This window comes from Podarcis bocagei (genome assembly GCF_964188305.1).
Source record: "Podarcis bocagei genome assembly, chromosome: 10".
NCBI classification, from domain to species: domain Eukaryota; kingdom Metazoa; phylum Chordata; class Lepidosauria; order Squamata; family Lacertidae; genus Podarcis; species Podarcis bocagei.
In genome coordinates this window covers 16,567,539-16,591,196 of record NC_138135.1, presented here as the reverse complement: position 1 = coordinate 16,591,196, position 23,658 = coordinate 16,567,539, and the positions used below count along the sequence as shown (strand labels likewise).

The window sequence follows — 23,658 nt, the reverse complement described above, 5'->3', positions numbered from 1 at the left end:
TGCCCACCTCTGGTGTGGACAGTGCTAAGCTAAACAGACCTTTTGCCTGATTTGATGTTTGTAGTCCAGCAATATCTGAATGGCACCACATTGGCTACCACTGCCCTAAGAACAGTACTGGTGCAGGGAGGGAAATGAAAACTGAAATAATATGTGATGTGCATGACTGTAGATGCGCACTCTTAGTTCCACAGGGTTTGGGGGTTCTGAATTTTGAGACAATCAAGTTCTTTTGACCGACGTGGTTATAATAACCCCTCTATTAGTAACCTTTCCAGTGGCATTTTAATGGTTCAGGACTGAAAGCTGCAGCCAATAATTGCGTAGCCAGAGTTGATTGAACTCTTTTATAATCCTCACTTTAGGGTTTGGGTGGAACTCCTGGGTTGACTGAAAATATGTCTCCTTAATTAAACCTTCTAATTGGGTAACAAGAGTGGTGGGACATCTGAATGCCCGACATCTGGGAGGAAGGGAAACTTTCAATATTTATCTTGGATGTGGGTGCACTGAAGGCAGCCCTGTTGAATTTAACTCCCCTTCTACTCTCGCCATCCCAAAGGCATCCTGTTTGCATTAAGAGGCTGCCCTCTGTTTGGACGCCACTGCAGAACAGTAGTGCTTCAGGAAGCAAAACGGAGCGGTCTACCCAGGCATTCCTGCTTACTGGTGTGACCACTGTGCAGTTTTTAAAAATGGGAAGTGGAAACGTTGGTGGAAGTTTTTTGGAATTCTGCTGCCGCCAGATTCAGAAATACTAAGGAACATGTTTTTGCATGTTGATGTGTGTGCACTGTCTTTCTCTCTCACACACAGAGGGAGTGGGAGGGAGGTTGAGCCTGCAACAAAATGTTGCAGCATATTTTTGTGTGGATGCTGCAGAAACCTGCATGCAGCATCCTGGAATAAAAATACCATCATGGGAAGGGCCGTAGATCAGAGGTAGAGCATCTGCTGTGCATGCAACAAGTCCCAGCTTCAACAAGATTCGCTGGAATCTCCAGGAAAGACTGGGAATGCCTGGAGAACTGCTGACAATACTGAGCTCAATAGACCAGTGGTCTGACTCAGTAGAAGGTATCTTCCTATGGTCCTGTGTCTGGAAGCACTCAAGAAGGACCATTCTAGGTGTTTTGGTTGCAATCATTTCAGAGTATTCTGCACTTCTAGCCCCTCAGAGTTAGTCCTCTTCCCTCCCCATCTCTGATTTGTGGTGCCAGAAGACAGCTGTGTCCCTGTTCCACTGATCTACCTGTTTCCATGTTCTGTACGGACAGCAAAAAGTTCTTGAGATTCCAATTTCTCCTTGGGGGAGACAGTGGCCATTTCTTCGAAGCCTCCCTGTGATAAAGCCTGAGATGTTTTCTTAATGGATAACAAGGTTAATAGAGGGGTGTCCACAAATAGCGTTCAGCGAGTGTACACCACTCATTGAGCTGTACACAGTTATTCATAGTAACATTCAACGAGTGTACATTCTTTGCACCTCTGAACACAATAGTTGTGCAAACCTACAAGTGTACACTCTTTCACACAAGCACTTGCGCCTGTTTTCAGTGTAGTGTCTGAACAAGCGTACTGTCAGCTAGCTAAGACAACAATAACAATTTCCCAGGTGTCAAAGGTTTGGCAATAGATGGGCTTCAGGAGTTGCCAGAAGGAGGCATACAAGGTACCGTCCAACTGTCTTAGGGACTCAACTCTGGATTTGTGTAGGGTTTATTCCCGAGCCTTTTCTTCTCTGAAGAAGTCCTGCAAGGAGGTGGAGATCTGGAGCAGCGTACATATTACTAAGCGAATAAATAGGAGGGCGGGTAGTGCGGAAAGCTGGAGCAAGGTATCTGAAAGGGAAATAGGCAGAGGTGTCATGACCAAAAGCTGCAGAGGTGGCAAATCGCATGTTGGTTTCCAGCGCGGATCATTGGCTCCAAGCCTGTAGTCTGTTGTTAATTTGTTTGACAGCAGTCTTCACTTGCCTACTTCATCTTAATTCTAGGAAGGGAGTAGGGAGGGTGTTGATTTGTTGATTCCCTGGGTGCATATCTAGTATTTGCTCTCCTGACATTTGCCTCTTGATATCGAAGGAGCTGTGTGCAGTTCAGCTGAGCTGGAATCCACGTGGTGGTAACAAATGTTCTTGGAAGAGAAACAGCTTGGTGTGAATTGTGTCCCTGCGGACACCTAACTTGGTAGATTGTCAGGGCGGTTTGCTGATGTGTAAATGAGCAAGTGAAAAGATTCTGCTGGAGTTGGGCGTTTCTGGCATTTGATCTCCTGTCCACACTTTCCATTTGGTATCAGTACCAAGAAATCCTCCTAGCTCTGTTTATTTCTGGAACATTCAACCAGGTTGAAATGTCATTGTGGGGACTAGTGGCAGAGTGTGTCCGGCAGGTCTGCTCACCTTTTCCAGGTGGGCGGCGTTGTGGCCAGGCATCCAGGCCCCTGCAGTGATCTGGCGGGGGGCAGGGATCGGCACCCTCCACATCACTGTTCAGGTTACGTCACTGGCACTGGGTGGGGACCTGCCCATGGGTGGCCCCAGTGACCAATCACTGCTGGCGGGAGGTATGTCTATGACACAACTTTGCTATGGACAAATGTTGAATGCCATATTGTTGGGGCTGGGTAGGATTTTTTTCCACTTGGCAAATTGGCACCAGCCATTTGTTTTTTGCCTAGGCTGTAGCAATTGTCACAACTTTGTGAGGTTAGGCATTGGGTAAGCCTTTGTTTGGATGGAAGGGAGGTTGTAGCCTCCCCCTGCCCATCCTCATTAAGGATATCCTGTTAAAGGGATCCAGGGGTGTGGATTATGTCCGATGCCCGGGCGTTGGCTAGGGTAATTCCACAACCCCAATGGTGACCCCTCGGGCTGCCCCTATTTGATGTAAGTCATAGGGCTCCCCCTATTGGTGGTTTACCCTTAGATGGACTCCCTGTAGACGGGTGGGCGTCAAGATATAGCCCGGCTTCACCCAATGCCTAAGCCAAACTGCTCACGTCTGTAACCAATTAAGTTGTGGCCTATTTGAACCCATAAACCTAAATACTTGTGTCCATGTGTTTATTGTCCACTAGGGAACTGCGGGCCACAGGGCACGCAATGCCTCCAAGGGCAAAACAACCAGATAGCGGCACTCCAGAACAGACACTGGTTGCGGGTGGGATTTTCATTGTCTAGAGCACAATTTCCCAAACTTGGGTCTCCAGCCACTGGTTAGGGGTGATAGCTGTTCTGTTCATTATGATCTTCATCGCCATGAGGACCTCTGCTTCCCCATCCCAGATATATTACTGCCTGCTACAAGAGGGACCAGGGCGCAGTTCTTTGAATCTGCTCCCCTCAGGAAGCAAACATAGCTGTTTTGAATTTGTTCTCAGTAAGAACAAGCATGACTCCTTATAGGAAGCATGCACAGATTATCTTTTTTCCCCTCTGTTGGTTAGAGAGAGATTTGTGCAGCAAATGATTATTATCCTTGCAGATGACACACATTTTAGTCACTGCGGATGACACACAATTTTGCATGCGTTCAGCCTATGCATTGTGGGAGTTGAGATTGCAGTTCCCACCCTTTTGTACATCTGTCCTACCTCCCAGCCTCTATGAAGACCGTCAGAGCTGCCCCAAGACAGTTGGTTGCCTGGAAGGAGGACATGGTCTCACCATCTTCTCCCTTCCACATACAGGATCTGACCACCCAGGCAGTTGCAGTGGGGATGGAAGAACACCCTCCGCCAGGCCTGTGTGCAACAGGCCAGCTTAGGAGTTGTAGGGCAGGCTTTTGCGTGGCACACACACCTCTGTTTTCAAACACCTAACTGCCAGCATTGAAATTTACCAGGGGCACCAGGTGAACCACCTGGAAGTGCGTGCCTGGGCAACACATCCTGTAGAATTCTGTCAAGTTATATTTTATCTGGACCATCAGAATGAATTTAAGGAACCAAAAGGTCATATTAAAAAATGCGATAGCCATCTGGCCCCAAAATGGCAACTAGACATTCCATTTGGGCAACTATAATTATAAGAGACTATAACTCTAAGGGGCGCGGGTGGCACTGTGGGCTAAACCACAGAGCCTAGGGCTTGCTGATCAGAAGGTCGGCGGTTCGAATCCCCGTGACAGGGTGAGCTCCCGTTGCTCGGTCCCTGCTCCTGCCAACCTAGCAGTTCGAAAGTGCAAGTAGATATAATAGGTACCGCTCCGGTGGGAAGGTAAACGGCGTTTCTGTGCACTGCTCTGGTTCGCCAGAAGCGGCTTAGTCATGCTGGGCACATGACCCAGAAGCTGTACGCTGGCTCCCTCAGCCAATAAAGCGAGATGAGCGCTGCAACCCCAGTGTCGGCCGCGACTGGACCTAATGGTCAGTCTGGTTTATGGAGCCATTTGGCATCTAGCTTATACATCTGAGTTTCTAACACTGCTGCTTCCCACACCCTGACATATGTCACCTGTGAAAGCCACCTTTCCTCACCTTCTGCCCTAATGGTAGGGCTGGCCCCGCTTTGACCTTACACTGAAATGTGTGCCTACATGCACAAATTCCAGCTTGTATAGCTCTGATTTCTGCACACATGGCCTCCCAGTAATTTTGTGGGGTAACGCTTGAGCAGATTGGACATAACATGCACAGGCTCTTATTCCAGAGTGTGGAAGCCAACGTGCAGCTGGGAATTTGGAGGGAAGGTCCCCTACAACGTTTTTAGCCAACGAGCCGTGTTCTCTTCTGGACAGCTTTCCGGGGGCTGCATGCCAGTGGAGGAAGAGGCCAGAGACAAAAGTGGACACAGCAACCAGTGCAATTTACCTTGGTGCAGTGGGCTAGTTTCCACACACACTCACACTCTGTACTCCATCCAGACAAGCAAGAGGCATTATGAAAGAAAGGATCAAAGGGGTATTTGAGCCAGGAGGGTGCAAAGCAAGGCTGGCTAGAGGGGTTGTGGCTGAGGTATAGGAAGATGCCCATTGAGCAGAGAGAGGTGTTGCATTTGCTCCCCGGGCATGAGTTCCTTCACCCCTAATGTACAGGCTCAGCACAATCAGAAATCCCTCTGAGTCACAGGGCTTTTGTGTAGCCCATGGAGTTGGAAGGCTGGGCTTCTCTGCTCAAGAAAACGAAGAAGCGATGTGTCACACTAGAGGCGAATCACGGGACCGATTTTATTAGCTGTGTTTCAGGGGATGCACTTTTGCTCTGGTCAATGCTACACACAGCCAGATGCTTCTCTGTGCAGAGTGCTAATTAGTTTGGTCGTTTTGATTGAGATTGAACAGAGGAGAGGAGAGCTTGTCCCCGTCCCCAAGAGTGATGCAGTATTTGCTGGTTGAACTTGAAAGTGAGTGGACCAAAATAGCAAGTACTTAGCAGGGAATACCCCCGAGGGCATGTTTGAACTGAATGTACTGTGAGATTTGACATTGAGGGTTTAAAGCGAGCTAGCAGGCAGCCGTTAAACGTTAGGGCTTGTAGCAGGACGGTTCCTCCATTCAGGATGGGAAATAGCAAATGATGAGCCGTAGCTCAGTAGCATAACACGTACTTTGCGGTGCAGGGGGTCTCAAGTTTGATACCTGGCATCCCCAGTTAAATCTCAGGTAGGAGACGATGGGAAAAGAGCATTATCTGCCTGAGACCCCGATGACTCCAAGCAAGTCTAGGGTGGCCGCAAAGCCGGAAATAAACCACGAAACAGAGGGCACATGTTTACATAAACTGTGAATAGGCTATTTTCACATATGCAAATGCATATTTAGAAATGGTTGCCATGTTTTAAATAGAAATGCAGTGTTTCCCACCATAGTGTGACCAGGTGAGCTGCATACCTGCTACCAGGTGCTAACCGATGATGGGCAACTCCTTTTATCAGGACAGTTAAAAGAAATTCTCGCATCACAGGGCATATGGTCAAACCACGGAACTTGCAGCCACAGTGATGGCCATCAACTTGGATGGTTTAACAAGAGGATTAGACAGGTTCATGGAGGGCAAGGCTATCAGTCACAACAGCAATGATGATGATGATGATGATGATGATGATGATGATGATGATGATGATATACTATTATTTATACCCTGCCCATCTGACTGGGCTTCACCAGCCACTCTGGGAGACTTCCAACAAAAGATTAAAAATACATTAAAACATCAGTCATTAAAAACTTCCCTAAACAGGGCTGCTTTCAGATGTCTTCTAAATGTCAGATAGTTGTTTATTTCCTTGACATCTGGTGGGAGGGCATTCCACAGGGTGGGTGCCACTACGAGAAGGCCCTCTGCCTGGTTCCCTGCAACCTCTCAGGGAGGGAACCGCCAGAAGGCCCTCGGAGCTGGACCTCAGTGTCTGGGCTGAATGATGGGGATGGAGACGCTCCTTCAGCCCTACTGGGCTGAGGCCGTTTAGGGCTTTAAAGGTCAGCACTAACACTTTGAATTGTGCTCGGAAACATACTGGGAGCCAATGCAGGTCTTTCAAGACCAGTGTTATGTGGTCTCGGCAGCCTCTCCCAGTCACCAGTCTAGCTGCCGCATTCTGGATTAGTTGTAGTTTCCGGATCACCTTCAAAGGTAGCCCCATGTAGAGCACATTGCAGTAGTCCAAGAGGGAGATAACCAGAGCATGCACCACTCTGACAAGACAGTCCGCGGGCAGATAGGGTCTCAGCCTGTGTACCAAATGGAGCTGGTAGACAGCTGCCCTAGACACAGAATTCTCTGCCCTGCCTCTACAGTCGGAAGCAGGAGTGCTTTTGAATGTCAGGAGAGGGGAGTGCTCTTGAACTCAGGTCCTCCTTGAGGGTTTCCCACCGGCATCTTGCTGGTCACTGTGAGAACAGGATGCTGGACTAGATGGGCTCTTATTCTTATTCTTATTCTTATTCTTATTCTTATTCTTATTCTTATTCTTATTCTTATTCTTATTCTTAGATTCAATTTATATACCACCCTTTATCCAAAGATCCTGGGGTGGTGTACCACATTAGGAACATAATTTATATAGCTTAATAATAAAAGCATAATTCATCATTTGACAGGCCTTAGATTATTTAATGGCCGAAGGCCTCGTTAAAGAGGAATTCTTTCACCTGGCACCTAAAGATATGTAATGATTGTGCCAGGTGAGCCTCTCTGGGGAGAGCATTCTACAGACAGGAAGCCACTACAGAAAAGGCCCGTTCCCATGTTCTAATGAATGAAAGAAAATACCAAGTCTCCATTGATTTGGAAATAACAACATGAAGTGGGCAGTGAAGAGACTTTGTTTTTGCGTTTTGCCATCCGTACAGTCCTACAATACTGATCTAAGAGTTCTGCAGTAGACTTTGTTCCACGTCAGAAACAGCATGCCTGTGGGGATGAAGAATTGTTTTGGTCTAGATTCTCGTATGTTTAGGGAAGTTTTTAATATTTGATGTCTTACTCTGTTTTTAATGTGTTGGGAGCTGCCCAGAGTGGCTGGGGAAACCCAGCCGGATGGGCGGGGTATAACTATATTATTAATTAATTAATTGACTTTAGGGCACCTCCAAGACTAGTGGGGTTTGCTCAGCCCAGCGTTTTCGTGGGCCTCAGACAACTTTCTCAAATGCAGGAATGGGACCAAAGTGCCACAGTTTTCCCTCAGTGTTTTCCCTCACTCTTGCTGTCACAAGTTCCACAAATGAATATCTCTAATTGGTGCTGAATACTTCAGCGCTTCGTAACCTTTACACATCATGAATGAAAATGATGTTGAGTGGGGGCATCTCTGCTGACTGTTTTGAAGCTCAGTAAACACTTAGCAATGCCCAACTGCAACATCTGGAAATTTCATTTTTTTAGCCTCTTATGATTACTGGCACACACACACGCACACACCCACCCTTTTGATACACTTGAGCTTAGTAAGAATTAATAGGCCTTTCATCCTTCCTCCATTACTTATATTTAGTTGTTTGTTTGTTATTATTACATTATACCTGGGGCCCGAATTCAGCCCTCTGGGCGTCTCTAGTAAAACAGAAAACTGGAGGGATGGAGATAAGAAGAAATTGGGGGTACCAAACTGGGGAGAGATGGGGAAACAATGCAGATATAGGCTAGAAGGATGAAAAGTGGGTCCCATACAGAAAACTGGGATTGAAGAAATATCCTAGGACGGAGAAGCTTGACAGGTAATGCACTAGGCTCTGCTAGTGCTCTGTCGATCATCCAGACTATTTAAAGCATACATAGTTTGGTGCGCACGCATGTGGGGTTTTTTTTTTTTGCAAGCAATGGGTTGAGCAATCAGTGTAGCACACCCCCTTCAAACAGTTTACTGCCGACAGCTCATGCCTTCCTCCAAATGTTTCTTGGTGTCTCTCACCCCCGCGCACAGGAACTCGGATTCCTACTGAAGTCAAACACAGTTTACGTCTTGGAAATAGGATAAAAAGGTCATATGCTGCCATGAGAAAAGTCCTAAAATATGTAGTCTTCTCTTCCTCTCCCCTCTCCCCTCCCTGTTCCCGTCTCTTCCAGCACCAAATATGATCTCATCCCTTGACTTTCTTTGGAACCAAGATCACAGTTCGGAGCTGGAGACAATTTCTTCACCATGAAGCATACAAATGCTTGCATTTCTTGTTTATGCTGTTTCTCATGAACTGCTGGACCCAACCAGAGCCTTTTCTCATGTGCCTGATTTTTGTTCCTGATATATATATATTGTTTTTCTTTTAATTGAACACTTAAGATAATAATAAAAAAAACCAGAAGAGTAAAAATCATTAAACCAAGGGGCAGAAACATGGATATGATCTCATCTTACTAGACTAAAGAAAACAATGAATATGGTCTCACATCATCACCAAATTCCTCATTCCACATGGAAATAGAAATCACCCATCGATCAACAAATTTGCTTTCATACATTATAATTTCTCTTGATTTGATGTAGAAAGTTAGCTTATATGTTACTGCTGTAGCCCAGATTCTTAAAAATAACAACCCTCCTGATGGAGGAGGATTCTTCCCGCTGCGAAATATATTGTTCCTCATCTTCAACTACAAGTTGATGCTATTTGTTTTTAATTTGGGTTGTTCATGTAGCATTTTGAACATTCAGCTTGCTTTAACATTCATGCCTGAATTATTAGGTTTCCCTGTGGAGCACAAAAATTCAGTAGGCATTGGACAAACTGGACCATGCCAATTTCACATATGTTCACACATGTGGACATATATTTTTTTAAAAAATAAAAAGCCCAGTAGGACAGGCACTGTATTTAAATATGTATTCCAGAATCTATTTTATCCTAAAATGCATAATCTATGCGTGTTTTCTCTCCAAATAAACACTTAAAAAACCAGCAACACATTTTTAAGTCAGTAATTGCACCGAAACATTCAGGAAGTGTTAATGGGGCAGTAACCGCTCGATCCTATGCATATCTACTCAGAAGTAAGTCCCACTGAATTCAGTGGAACTTAATTCCCAGATTCTAGTGCTTGTTCCAATTTTCGCATTAGTTCAGGAGGTGTAGATGCATCAGAATTCACAATTTGAATTCCACAAGCAACCCTGTTTATACTGCATGAAAATGAATAAAGTTACACAATGTTTGTGTAAGCTGCATTGGTGTGTTTTACACATAAAGGTAGCCTAATGAATATTTTGGCCACCTCATGAGAAGAGAAGACTCCCTGGAAAAGACCCTGATGTTGGGAAAGACGGAGGGCACAAGGAGAAGGGGACGGCAGGGGACGAGATGGTTGGACAGTGTTCTCGAAGCTACCAGCATGAGTTTGACCAAACTGTGGGAGGCAGTGGAAGACAGGAGTGCCTGGCGTGCTCTGGTCCATGGGGTCACGAAGAGTCGGACATGACTAAATGACTAAACAACAACAACAAAATGAATTTTAAACTAATGAACTTTTTAAAATTCAAGTTTACGTTAGGAGACCTTTTAGGTAACTAGTAAATAAATAATATTTAATTAAAAGTAAAGCAAACTGCATTCTCACATAATTTGATCAAATAATAATGACAATAATACATTGGTCAATTGACCAGCCAGTTGACTAGCTCCCTAGGGTGCAAACCCTACCACATCTGCCGTGAATATACCTTCTGGCTGAACATTTTAATGGAAAGAGCCAAGGACTTAGGGAAGCGATATCACTTGCAGTAGACAATTCTGGTCGGATTGCATAAAGAATACTTTACTGAGTGAGCTCCTGCACATTTGAAGGCTCACATGGGAGGTATTTAGTGAAGAAGAGACTCCATTTTATGTGCAGCAAGATTACTGTGTTTTAGAATCCACCGTGAACACTGCTAAATTGAATAGAGTGTTGGGGTGTTTCTTCTCTGCTTGGAAGAAAGAGAGCCAAGCTGCAGGAGAAAGGAAAAGTAGGAATCTCTCATAGGAGCTGCAAGGCATGGCCTAATCAAGATACAGAAGGCGGCGTGCTGAGCTCTGGAAAGAGGGGAAAATATAGTCACTTGGAAGTTAGAAGAAGACGAGACTAAAAACCCATGCTTGGAGAAGCATGTGATTGTAATTATTAGGCTTTAATTCGGTTATCACTATAAGTTTCTGCAAGTAAAGTTTTTCAGTGTTAAAGTTTGGACATGGGTTTAATTCCAAAAGAAAGGTATCAGCCTCTCATATATAATACATTGGTTTCCGGAATTCCGTCTCACACCTTTGGGTTTGCCCTACTGTGTTAACTTTGTGATTGGCGATAACAGATTATATTCTGAGGGTGTGGCTAAACCCCAGTGTTTTCCACTGTTTGCTTTGCAGCCACAAAAGGCGATGGCTATGCCAGATTTCACAAAAGACATGATTCTTCCGGGGGTGGGGGAGAGAAATGGAAGACATATGGGTGCTATAGTTTGCTACTATGAGTTATTATGATGATTTTGAGCAAGAGACTCTGTGCCAAGTTTATTGCTGGCGTCAGCAGCAGCAGCATTGTTCTCAATGGGCTTTTAAAAGTTTTATTTTTTTTCTGGGTTGGGAAATGTGTTCCAAATTCAGGAAACAAACTTTAGAGTGATGTTGTGAGAGCGGAGGGAGATGGTCTCAGGACAAAACAAAGGAGGGGGGGCTTGTTCTTTTGCAAGAACAAAGAGTACAGAAATACTCCTCTCATAAGGGGTTGGTGAGAAACCAAATTCGATTATTAAGAGAGATATCTATCTCTGGGAAATGGGTACCAGAGTTTGTTTAGTGTTTAGCTGCTTAGGAGGTATGTGGGCATTATCAATATATACATTAATAATAAATAATGTAAGTGCATATGTTGTTAGTGGAACGCACGGCAGTGGACTTTTTCCTGTAATCCGAGAAGAAATCTGTGGGTGCGGCTTTGTATCTTATTCACAAAAACGTGATGGAGTCTCTAGACTCCAAAATATTCCAGTTCCAAAGCAAAAGTGTCAAACTTTTTGGTTCCAAATGCACTAAGCCCCTTAAGCTATTCTGTTGGCCCATTAAGCTCAGCGTTGTCTGCGGTGACTAGTAGAGGGTCTCAGCGATCCTCAGCCAAAAGTCTTTCCCTTTATTTAGATATTCCATGCTAAGATGGCTGGATGGCGCCTTGTATGCCTCCTTCTGGCAACTCCTGGTTGGACTACATCAGTGAGGCAGAGAGAGGGGTCTTCTCATCTGGGCAGCCCGGGATGTCCACATAGCCCACATGAGTGCTGCTAATGCATCTGTTTGACTTCACCTCTGGGAGCGCACGTCATTTGTCTATACCCAGAGGTCTCAGGCTGGTTCATAGTAAAAATCAAAATATAAAACCACAAAATATAGAGTTGTATTGATTTTTCGAAACGCTACCGGAACCAACACAACCAACCTAAATTCACACTTCTCTGAATTTTGCAAGGCAGTTCTTCAGCCATGTCATGAGTAAAAGACTACATAGACTAGGGTAAAGTGTACATTAAAAAATACACAGATTAATGAAAATAACAGAAGAGAGATGCATATTTGAGAAAATGTAACCATTTAATGTCCATCCAGAGAGATTTCCTCAGTTCAAATGTCTTTTGGATAGCTAACGATAAGTGTGGGGCAACTTTGTTGGTAGTTGTGTTGATTTTCACATGCAGAAATCTCATTGTGCTTGTATGGATGGTGACCACAAAGCGCTTTTGCTGTGTCTGGGTAATGTTTGCTTATGACAATCTACAAAACAGTCCTTAGGTTGAACCCCCTGTGTCTCCTTTGAGAGTTGGACGGACAGCATTAAGCCGTTTGTTAAGGATGATGCACGACTGGAATGACTTCATCTGGGAGTCTCTTGATTGCAACCTTCACAAAATGTCAAAGAAGGATGGTCTTCCAAATTGTGAAATCTCTGCATTAAGGCAAAAATGCCTCTCGGTCAGATTGTGGCAATGTTAAACATGCAGCGTTGACAAGGTAGACTCAGATCACACAGCTGGATGCTTTACATAAGCAGTTTGCTTGTGGGTTGATCGTCGAAGTAGGAATTTGAAATGTGCTTGGTGCCAGCGCAGTTCATTACTAAGTTCTGGACACCAGGTTGTGGACCAGAAGTGCTGAATTGGTGGTTAAAACTCCTGCAACTTGTTTCGTTTTATTTTTTATTTGGTATTTTGCAAGAAGCTCACCTGCATGAGAATTCAGTGTTTCTAGTTGCACACCAAAACACCATTTGTAAAGGCGGCTTTTGAAAGAAAAAAGAGAAAAAACTTGAGTAATTTACTTTAAGAATTATTTATCCAAAGCTGCTCACCAGATGGGATGCAGCTGCCATGCTATTTTTCAGGCAGGTGGGTCACTGTTGCTTTCTGAGAGAGGTGAGGGGGCAGAGAGTTCAACACAGAGCCAATACAGTACAGTGGTACCTCAGGTTAAGAACTTAATTCGTTCTGGAGGTCCGTTCTTAACCTGAAACTGTTCTTAACCTGAGGTACCACTTTAGCTAATGGAGTCTCTTGCTGCCGCTGCGCCGCAGCCGTGCAATTCCTGTTCTCATCCTGAAGCAAAGTTCTTAACCTGAGGTACTGTTTCTGGGTTAGCGGAGTCTGTAACCTGAAGCGTCTGTAACCCGAGGTACCACTGTACTAGATTGAGTTTGCATCTTGCAGAAACTTTCCTCCCTCTCTATTTCCGGGTAAGCAGTAACAGCCCACCTGCTGAGAATTGAGCATCGTGGCTGCTGAGCTGCTTCTGATACTATTTTTGATAGCGTTGTGGTTAGGGGGTGGGTCTTTTCTGTTGCGGTGCCCACTCTTCGAAAACCACCTCCAATTTCGGGGCCTGTTAGATTGACTTACTTCTTTTAACTCAACTATGGATTTTGGCATTTTTATTCATTGTTTACTGTATTGATTTTATGGATTCAGCCATATTTATTCACAGTAGTTTACTGTGTCGATTTTAATGAGTGTGTGTTGTAAACTGTTTTACTCTATTTTTTTTAATGTTAGGTGGCATTTGAATGGTTTTAGAATATTTTTTTATAATCCCCCTTTATATAAAATGTTCAATCTGACTTAGAACAAAATAATAAAACATACACATTGATACTGTAACATGCATTTTTTTTACTATTAGCAAGCATGAGGAAAGTTCACCAGTCCCTTTTATTTCACCATAAACTAATTGCAAATCCCCTTTACCAAAAATTGCAAGCTCCTTGGGGCAGAGATCTCTCTTTTTTATTCTTCTTCTAAAGCTCCTAATACCGAGGTAAGTTTGTTGAGCAGGAGACTCTTATTAATTCTCACGGTCGTAGGTTCGAGCCCCACATTGGGTGAACGATTCCTGCATTGTAGGGGGTTAGACTAGATTACTCTTACTGTCCTTTCCAACTCTATGATTCTGTGATCATATTAATGGTAATCTCTCCTTTATGTTTCTGCAGATCATGGGACATTCTGATTGGGATCACAAACGAGGACCCAGAGGATCTCAGGTGAGTTTTTGCAAGGTTTTTCTACAGCTGGTTTGAAGGAGGGCTGGGGAATGTGGTTGTTTGGGAATGTGAGTCTACGTTGGGTTAAATATTTCTCCAATATATTTGGTGGTCAATCTGGGCAATCAAACGTACCAGCAGTGTGTAGGGATTTCTCAAACCTATCTGAATGGTGACCTGTAATGAGATATCGGTCCTTATTTCCTTCCTGAAATCAGATAAAGCTCCTGCAGAATATATACAGTGGACGCTCGGGTTGTGAACATGACCCGTGCGGGAAGCTCGTTCACAACCCACAGCGTCCGCAGCCCCGCGGCTACACATGCACAGCTTGCGATTTGGCGCTTCTGCGTGTGCGCAAACGCAATTTAGCACTTCTGTATATGCGCAACCCGTTCCAGTACTTCCGGGTTCAGCACGGTGCGCAACCCGAAATCGCGCAACCCGAAGCGTCTGTAACCCGAGGTATGACTGTAGTTCCGCTTGAGCTCTACAAGGAATATATAGAATGGTGAATACCTATCCTGACTGGATATTTATTTACCACCATTAACAACACAGACCAAATGTCCTCTGCATGGAAAATGACTGTCATTTTCCCAATGTGTATAAGAAAGGATACAGAGATGAATTATCTACATAACTATTGGCCAATCAGCTAATTAGACTTCTCCTCAAAGCTATATACATGGTTCCAGTAGTAGATAGGTAGCCGTGTTGGTCTGCCATAGTCAAAATAAAAAAATTCCTTCCAGTAGCACCTTAAAGACCAACTAAGTTAGTTCTTGGTATGAGCTTTCGTGTGCATGCACACGAAAGCTCATACCAAGAACTAACTTAGTTGGTCTTTAAGGTGCTACTGGAAGGAATTTTTTTATTTTGACTATATACATGGTGTCAAATTACCAGTTTTAATTTATTTGAATCGAATAATTTCAAAGCTTTCTAAACGTGGCCATCTTTAAGCCTTTAGATGGTTGGTTTTTGCGTATTTGCTTTGCATTTATCCCTCTAATTTATATCGGAAATACTGTGTATGTTTCTCATGCATTTCTTGGTGAAAACAGTTCTGCTTTTATGTTTTTAGTCTGAGGAGCTAGAACCACACGCTTTTAATTAATCAATAACGAAGTGTCATCACGGATGTTTCAATTGTTTAAGGCTGTTGACTTCTTGGTGACATCTGCTGTTGCATTTGAGTGTTGCTTTGCAATATTAGCATATGTTTGTGCTGCGCAACCCTAGCCCAGCCTTCCTGGGAGCCGGCACCATTGAATTCAGTGGGATTACTTCTGAATATACATGGTTAGGATTGTGCTGTAAAGCTGTAATCCTAAAAATGCTTACTTGGGACTAAGTCCTGTTGAACTCACTGGGACGATTGCATTAACATCCATAGGACTGGGCTGTTAGTCCTATAATACAGACAGATATGGATAATGGGTTCTGCCCAACTAAGTTGTACTTGGCATTAATGAATCTTAAGTTAGTCGTGTCTATTAACTTCACTGGGTCTACTCTGAGTAGGACTACCATGGGATACAAGGCGCTATTGCTTATTTATTAATTCATATTCACACCATATATATTAATTCATATTCACCATATATATATATATATATATATATATATATATATATATATATATGTTTGTTAAAAAGTAGTACATTCCATTTTCTTGCATAATATCCGTCGGCGTCTTCCGAAATTGCTTTGTTTTTGCACATGACCAGAAAACATGTATGCTTTTAAGAAAGTATTTTAATGTAAAAGCAAAGGAAGAGTTAGAAGTCACATGAAAGGGTGTTACAAGAGTGAGGGGCTCTTAGGGGAAAGAGGTGGTAGCCCACAGCGGAAAATTGGCAAGTGTCAAGTGAAAGAGCAGCATATAGAGAAAGGAGAGAGAATGGCTACAGAACAGCACAAGACCTTGGAGACATCTGGTTAGCACAAGATGGAAGAGAATCTTTGGCCACTGGGAGAGTGGGAACAGGACATATTGCCCAATGGTTGAACCAGCTTCTCCTTGTTTTCTGCATACCTTGATTAGTTTTTGAAAGGACAGACACTGGGAATGAGAGCTGAAGAATGGAAGCTTATTCCCAAGGAAATATAAACATATTTTCGGCCACAACACTGAGCTGAATTAAAACGCCAACATACTGTGTGCTTTTATTTTATTTGTATTTATTTGTTTGGCTTTGCTGCCATGGAAACGCAACAGATTTTGGGGATTTTTCACACAATTAGGTTGCCAATTCCATATTTATTTGAATCATCTGCATATAAAGAAGTGTGGTCCATCTCCAACTACTATGTGATTGAAGAGTTGCTAGGTTTAGTTTTTGAAATAAAATAAAATAAAAGAGTACTATAAAGACTAGTGTTATGCTTGTCTGTTTCGTGATGAGTGAAAAACTCCTCAGGTTTGTGAAATTCAAATGAACTTGGTTGTTTGAAAAGAATAACCCCAGTACCTATGGAAGGAGAAGCCCTGCAAGGAGGAGAGCAGAGGAGAATGGAAAGAAGTGTTGATGGGAGAGTCAGGAAGGGAGAAAGGGAAGAGAAGAGAGAGAAGTGTTGTGGTCTTCCTTTTTCTGAACTTTCCCCCATGATGCTGACTGCTGTGAGATTTACCATGGACTGCAGAATGGTCGTACAGTTGAAATCTTCTTCCTCAAACCGAAGCAAGTGGGAAATTTGTCTCTTGAGTTAAAATGTTTCATAGGATATATCACCTATATTAAATAATTTTGAGTATTAAGTTAAAGATTTAAGTAATCTTGAAGATGTGCCCAAGGAGAAATAATTCGGACTTCACAAGGCTGGGTTAATCTACCATGAAATTAGACCTGTGGTCTTCAGCTTTTTGAGACATAGGACCTTTACCTCCAACCCAGAATGTGAGACTCACTTTTAGCATGTATGTCATCTTTATCCTTTGGGTTTCCATTTGTTGGCCTCTATCAGCCTTTCTTCGACTCTTCTTTGAAGAAAAAACAAGGGGGGGGGGAATAACCAAAGCAAAATAGAATGATGGTGCCCTTCATCCACCTTGGGTAGGGATGTGACTTGAGATGGAAGAAAAATCTCATCCAGTTTGCGTTTAAAGGCCAATCTACCTATTTTGCACTTTCGAAAACAACAAGGAAACAGAAAGACAGCCATTCTCCAAAATTCGCACTTCTCTGAATTTTGCTATGCAGTTCTCCAGTCACATAATGTGTACAGAAAAGTACATAAAACAGAGAGTGTGCATTAAAATGAATGTGTGTGTGAAAATAGCATATTCACAATTATATTAGGGAAATTAGTCTGCAAAAATGTCTATGTTAGTCATGATTTCATATAAAGATGTGCATATATTGGGATCAACGTGGACTTAAATGCTGATGAAATTTCATGTGAATTTAAAAACGGGGGAGGTATTGCAAATTAATGTGAACTGACCTCGAGACAAAGAAAAGGAAGAGAGAGAGATAAAATGCAAGAAACCAAAATGGACAGCTTCGCCAATCCCTAGCTGTTACCCATATATGGGTCAGGAACTGCTCAGGTGAGGACCAGTGGCATAAATCAACTTTCTCATCAATCTCAGGATCTGGCTCTCTGGGATGACTGTAATAACAGTTATTGGAAAAACTGAGCTTACTCTTTTTCTTGGGTTTTTGCTGAGATGCTGGTAGTCTGGTCTTAAGCTCAAGCTGAGACTTTGGCTTGTGTTGCTTGAAGCTTGGTTTGCAGGTTGGGCACCAGCCAGGACTTTGTGGAGCAGATGCATCTTATACAGGATAGAAAGGCATGGTTGTATCTTCAAGAGCCCTAAAGAGCACAATTGACACCTGATGTTATATATGTAGAAGGCCTGCTCATACTCAAGGCCCAGTTTGAGTCTCAGAGACTGAAGGAGGTTGTATGAGGCCAGAGGATTGGTGGGGCCATTTCTGAGAAATTAAGCACCAACAGCTGTTCTTCCTCTGCTGCTACTGATCTAACCAGCCTTCTGTGCCAGTTTTTTTAATCATGGGGAAGGCTAAGGGCCAGATCTTAAGACCCAGCTGGCATTTCATGGATGATATATTGTGTGTCTTCAGATAGGCCAATGTTTACTGCAGAACAGTTTAGACCTCTTTGGCTTTGTTGACTCCCCGCTTCACAACTCTACTCCACCCTTTCGTAACAGCATGATCAATGTGGGTTGAGCTTGTGCACAAGGAGACTCAATTGCACAGCCACGTCATCATCCACCTCAACTGTCAATTGTTCCATAGATGAACCTGCCCTGTTCAGATGCCCTGAATCTTCCATCATCCCGCTTCATTGGAGGTCCAGTGTGTTACGAGAGAAGGATAAAATCCTTTCTCAGTGCCATGCATCATTTTCTAAACTTCTTTCATATCACCTCTTGGGTTTTTCTCTAAACTGAAAAACGCTGGAACCTTTCCTCATTGAGCGGGGGGAGGTGGCTTCATGTCCCTTTTCCACTTTTTGAGGTGAGACAACCATAACTATACCCAGTATTCCAAATGCGGTCGTACCAAAGATTTGTACAGTGCCACTCTGATACTGGCATTATGATTTATGGCCAGCAAGGCTGCCTCTGTTGGAAATCCAAAACTTTTCATCACACACGTTGCTTGCAGGCGCACAGATCTTCACCTGTAGAGGTGCGCTTCCTGCAAAAGTGTACACCTTTCCATTGGTTCTTTTGTGTAATGCTCCACTCCTAAGCTGTTTCCCCTTCTGTGGGGGACTTGCAAAGCATTGCTTTTTTTTCTTCTTTAAAGGAAAGTGAGAGATAGAAAAAAGACGCCAGTTTATTGAGGATGCCATATGGACAGGATTTAGCTGCTGATACAGTTCTGGTGCTGTTGGTTTGTTGAGTGGGTGTTGAGGCATAACCCCTGGTCTTCAGGGAACAGGCAGTCCTTCCTTTTGCAGACTTCCATGAGATGATGCTCATATAGAGAGAGAGAGAGGGAGGGAAGGAGGGAGGCAGGCAGGCGCACTGGTCCGGTGTGTTTTAATTCACATTAAATGTAAAAGCTCTCAATTATATATAGCTGAGGTGCTGCAATTTACCCTTCCAGTTCCTAAGCAACAGCTATTTTCAGATTGAGTGTGTCTGGTGGTGTTGTCTACCTACTTCATGCGTCTATGAGGTAATTCATCATCAAATGCTGCTGGGGTTTTTTTCCCCCCCTCCACCCCACTATCTCTTCCGTGGCTGCTTCCTATAGAGAGATCAAGGCATGCAAAACTGGGGAGAGTTTGGACCAAACAAACAAACAAATCCACCATTTCCCCCACGGCTTCCTTGCAACACCTTTGCAAACACAAAACTTTGGGATCCTTGAAGTCGACTTGAGCGATGCAACGTAAGGATCGGGAATAATATTTTTTGCTTCTGGTTTGAAATTATTCTGAGGAAGAGCCTTCTTGAGCAAAACTGGGAATCATGAAGCGGCGACCTTTGCTCTTGTTGAAGCGGCGATGGGAGTCTATCCCTGTTACTGAGCAGGTACTGTGGGCTTCTCTTTATATTTTCCTCTCTTGGTGATAACGGCACAAAGAACTGCCAGTTATTGTACTTACGGTTCTAGGAAGCTGGTGGGCATTGCCTGTCATTTCTCTCAAGCTTGTTATTAAGGTTTTGGCTTCAAAATTGTAGTTGGTGCTTCTCCTAGAGCTGTAGAAGCCAGATGCTTTGGTTGCTGAAAAAGATCATGTTCATCACAGCACATAGCAAATCTGAAGAGCACGGTTCTGATGAGAGTTGCAGAGAGTCAGCAAATAGTGTAATAGTTTTAGATTTGTTGGGTAGCCTTTGGAAAGGAACCCCAGCCTAAATATTAGGGGTAGTGTGAGTTGCACATTTATATATGTCTACATTTAAGTAATGAATAGTTGGTGCCGGTGAATTAATGGCTTATGTGTTCCTGAGAAATCCTGAAAAGTGTATTGGTAGAGGTTGAATGGTGACAAATTAATAAACTTACTGCATATGGTTATTCTTCAAAGGATGTCAGTTTGCATGCAGACCTTTGGTTAAAACTCAGCACGACAGATTCAATTATCCTTTGCGGAATATAATTGCACATTTGTGGCATTAGTACAAATGCAAAAATCCCAAGTATTCGTCATCCCCCCTTAAAATATTGCTGTAAACATCTAAGAATGTTGACTTCTTTTTTTAAAAAATCCCTGTGCGAAGTTGGTTCATAAAAGTTGCTCCTGGCTCCATTAAGCTTCATCAATATCTGAGCTTTCTTAGCTCTGTGGTGGAGACTGCATCACTCTTGCCAGCAAGAGTGTCAGGGCATATGTGCTCAAAGGAGTGGAGTTTTTGTTTTATAGACCAGGAGAAGACAAGGAAGCACGGCGTCCTTTTTTGGATGCAACAACCCCGGCTTCCTTCAACCTCCTTCGCTGCTCCCACCATGTCCTAACCCCAGTGCTACCACACATTGGGGTGTTTAATGCTGGTTGACAAACCAGATTCTTAAACCCAGAAAAAAGGCATTGGTTTGTTGCATAGTTTAAGATCCTAACGATTGAACCAGCATCTTCCCACAGCTCCCTGATTCAGATTTATTGGAGGAGCTGAAGTTTAAGCAAGCCAGAATCAAAACACTGGCAATCTGTGGGGAACGGGAGCATCAGAGTTATGGTTCATTAAACCCAGAACATTACATCTAAAGTGACCCACTGAGCTACCACTTTCTGTGTTAACACCTGTTGGGTGGAGGCTTCTTCAGATCTGTAACTTGGTGGCATTTACCATGTGGTAAGCCATGCTTGTGGAGCGGCTTGCTTAGTTGATCAGAAAGTTTTCTTGTATAAGGTTCTCAACAGCCTGGCGGGGGGGGGGGGACATTCAGTGTGCGTGAGGAGCACCAGATCGGTAGCTTACTACATGCAAGGCTTCCCAGGGTATGAGCTGGAAGACCTGGAGTCAGTTAGGAACTCTTCTTCATTTAAAACTCTGCTTCACTGCACCACCACCAAGTCTGTTCAGAGAAGAAGAGTTTGGATTTGATATCCCGCTTTATCACTACCCAAAGGAGTCTCAAAGCGGCTAACAATCTCCTTTCCCTTCCTCCCCCACAACAAACACTCTGTGAGGTGAGTGAGGCTGAGAGACTTCAGAGAAGTGTGACTGGCCCAAGGTCACCCAGCAGCTGCATGTGGAGGAGCGGAGACGCGAACCCAGTTCACCAGATTACAAGTCCACCGCTCTTAACCACTACACCACACTGGCTCTCTCCTTCTGCAAGAGGGACTTGCAGGCAGTTGACTCCTGGACGCAACAACAACAGAGTTGTTCTGATCAGGAGGGCTGATGATCCCATGTTTCTTCCTGCTGGAAGATGGAGCAAGCTTGCTTTCTGCTGCTTCCTAGGGTACAGCCCAAAACAATGGATTCAAATGACAAGGAGATTCCAACTAAACATTCAGAATAACTTTTTGATGGCAAGAGCAGTTTGACAGTGGAAGGTGGTAGGCTCTCCTTCCTTGGAGGTTTTTAAGCAGAGGTTGGATGGCCACCTATCAGGTGTGCTTTAGCTGTGATTCCTGCATTGCATGGGGTTGGAATAGATGATCCTTGGGGTCCCATCCAACTCTACAGTTTTATGAGTCTCTGCTGTGCAACTATGTCGTCTGCTGAGCTCTGGTCAAAGTGGGGCAACTTGCCGAAGGAAGCTATGGGGCTGTCTCTCTACATGTCCAGACGGATGGCAGGCAAGCCAGCTTCTCTGCTGCCTGCCGGTCGGTTTACCATCTGTTCCCATTATTTGCCATCTCTCTGCCCTTTGAGGGCTGGATCTTTCTAGCACTTGGACTCAGCCACTTGGCAATATCAGCCATCTCATGGAGCAGTTTTATTAAAGTGGCCCTACTGTGGTGTCAGAAATGGTGCAGACCAGCCATTACAGTACACAGGAGAAAAATGCAGGTGAACGGACTTTCAAACAAAATAAAATAAAAATAAAAATAATAAAAATAAAAATAATAATGATAATAATAATAATAATAATAATAATAATAATAATAATAATTATTATTATTATTATTATTATTATTATTATTATTATTATTATTATTATTATTATTATTTATACCCCGCCCATCTGGCTGGGTTTCCCCAGCCACTCTGCGCGGCTTCCAACAAAATATTAAAATACAGTAGTCCAAACATTAAAAGCTTCCCTAAACAGGGCTGCCCTCAGATGTCTTCTAAATGTCAGGTAGTTGTTTATCTTTTTGACCTCTGGTAGGAGGGCGTTCCACAGGGCGGGCGCCACTACCGAGAAGGCCCTCTGCCTGGTTCCCTGTAGCTTTGCTTCTTGCAGTGAGGGAACTGCCAGAAGGCCCTTGGCGCTGGACCTCAGCGTCCGGGCAGAATGATGGGGGTGGAGATGCTCCTTCAGGTATACTGGAGTGAAGTGATAGGAATAAAGTGATAGGAATTTGTATTCCCCCCCCCCTCCACATACTTCTCTAGTTATATTGTAGTGTCAATATGTTTAACCCCAGAGGCATCCCTAGGGTCCCTTGTGCCCTTGTCAAGCAGCTGTTTCTCCCCCCCCCCAAAAAAAAAATCAGTTTACCACACTAGGCACATTAGAAATCACTACATATTATGTGACTTGAGTAGTTGAAGCATCCAGAATGAGGGCAAAGTGAGGAGGAAAGGCAGAAAAATTTGCACACTTTTGTGCCACGGCACGAGAAGAATGGGCAGTTTCTCTCGCAACAGCGGTGTCTCATCGCCGCACAAATATGTGTCATACACTCCATAGTCTAGTGGGTGATTTTTGCACGACCTATGCCCCCAGCGTGGGCTGGTTTCGCCAACCCCTAGATAACGCCTCTAGCTAACTCCCACTAACCTGCCTGCCTTCTTAGTTACAACCAGTTCAGGGGGTGGCACTGCCTATCATCTTTCTCTGAGACTAAGTCCTACAAGGGTCAATACTAAGACTAAGGAACTCAGCAGGGAGAAGTATAGGGGGGAAATTAGAACTAGTCGGCTCTGTCTATCGTTGGCTCTGTCGCCACTTACTGTTTTCGACCCTACATGGACCAATGGGCACCAGCCACCACTGGGGGCAAATGAACCTCCAAAATATACTGTAGAAAACGATGGTTTTTTATTATTTATTTATTTTGCTTTGTATTTTTCCACCCTGTTCTGGAGCGTGCTTCTTGTGTGGGTAGTAATTGACGCCGCCTCTTGCAGTCTAAAACAATTGAATGAGTTTTCTTGTTCATCTAAATGCACAGAATCACATCACAGGGAGCAGTGGGGGGCGGAATGTTGCTTATTGATCCGCTGTATCTCGTGAGGGGAAAAAGAAGGCTTGAAAAAGCTACTTGTGTGCAGGTTTCGATTCTCTTGAACAGCCGCAAAGTGTTGATTGAGAGCTTTGGGAAAATGCTTCTTTTTCTTATGGAGAAATGATCTGGGTTTAATAACTCTTCCACTTGTTTTAACCATCAGTGCAGTCGTATGAGGAATTGCAGCGACGGTGAGCAGATCACAGGTAATTTTCCCGCAAAGCTTGTCTCAAGGGGCAGCTCTAAGCTCTGATGATTGCTCAAAAGGTAATTCCGGCTGTGGAGCACTAAGGACCATGCTCCATGTTTTAGATCAGGGGTACGCAACCTAAGGCCTGGGGCTGGATGCGGCCCAATCGCCTTCTCAATCCGGCCCTCGAA

General features: G+C 43.9%; 1 protein-coding gene across 2 annotated transcripts in view; it reads left to right on the top strand.

The window, feature by feature from the left end:
• PDE3A (phosphodiesterase 3A) overlaps nucleotides 1-23,658 on the top strand; it is a 285,566-nt gene that overhangs the window by 179,385 nt on the left and 82,523 nt on the right. The window contains exon 2 of one of the 2 annotated variants that reach the window (XM_081209861.1): nucleotides 13,885-13,935. The exons of the other annotated variant lie outside the window; for it this stretch is intronic. Coding sequence (XP_081065987.1) covers nucleotides 13,885-13,935 — 51 coding nt within the window. The remainder of the gene's footprint in view (nucleotides 1-13,884; nucleotides 13,936-23,658) is intronic. 2 annotated transcript variants of the gene reach the window in all.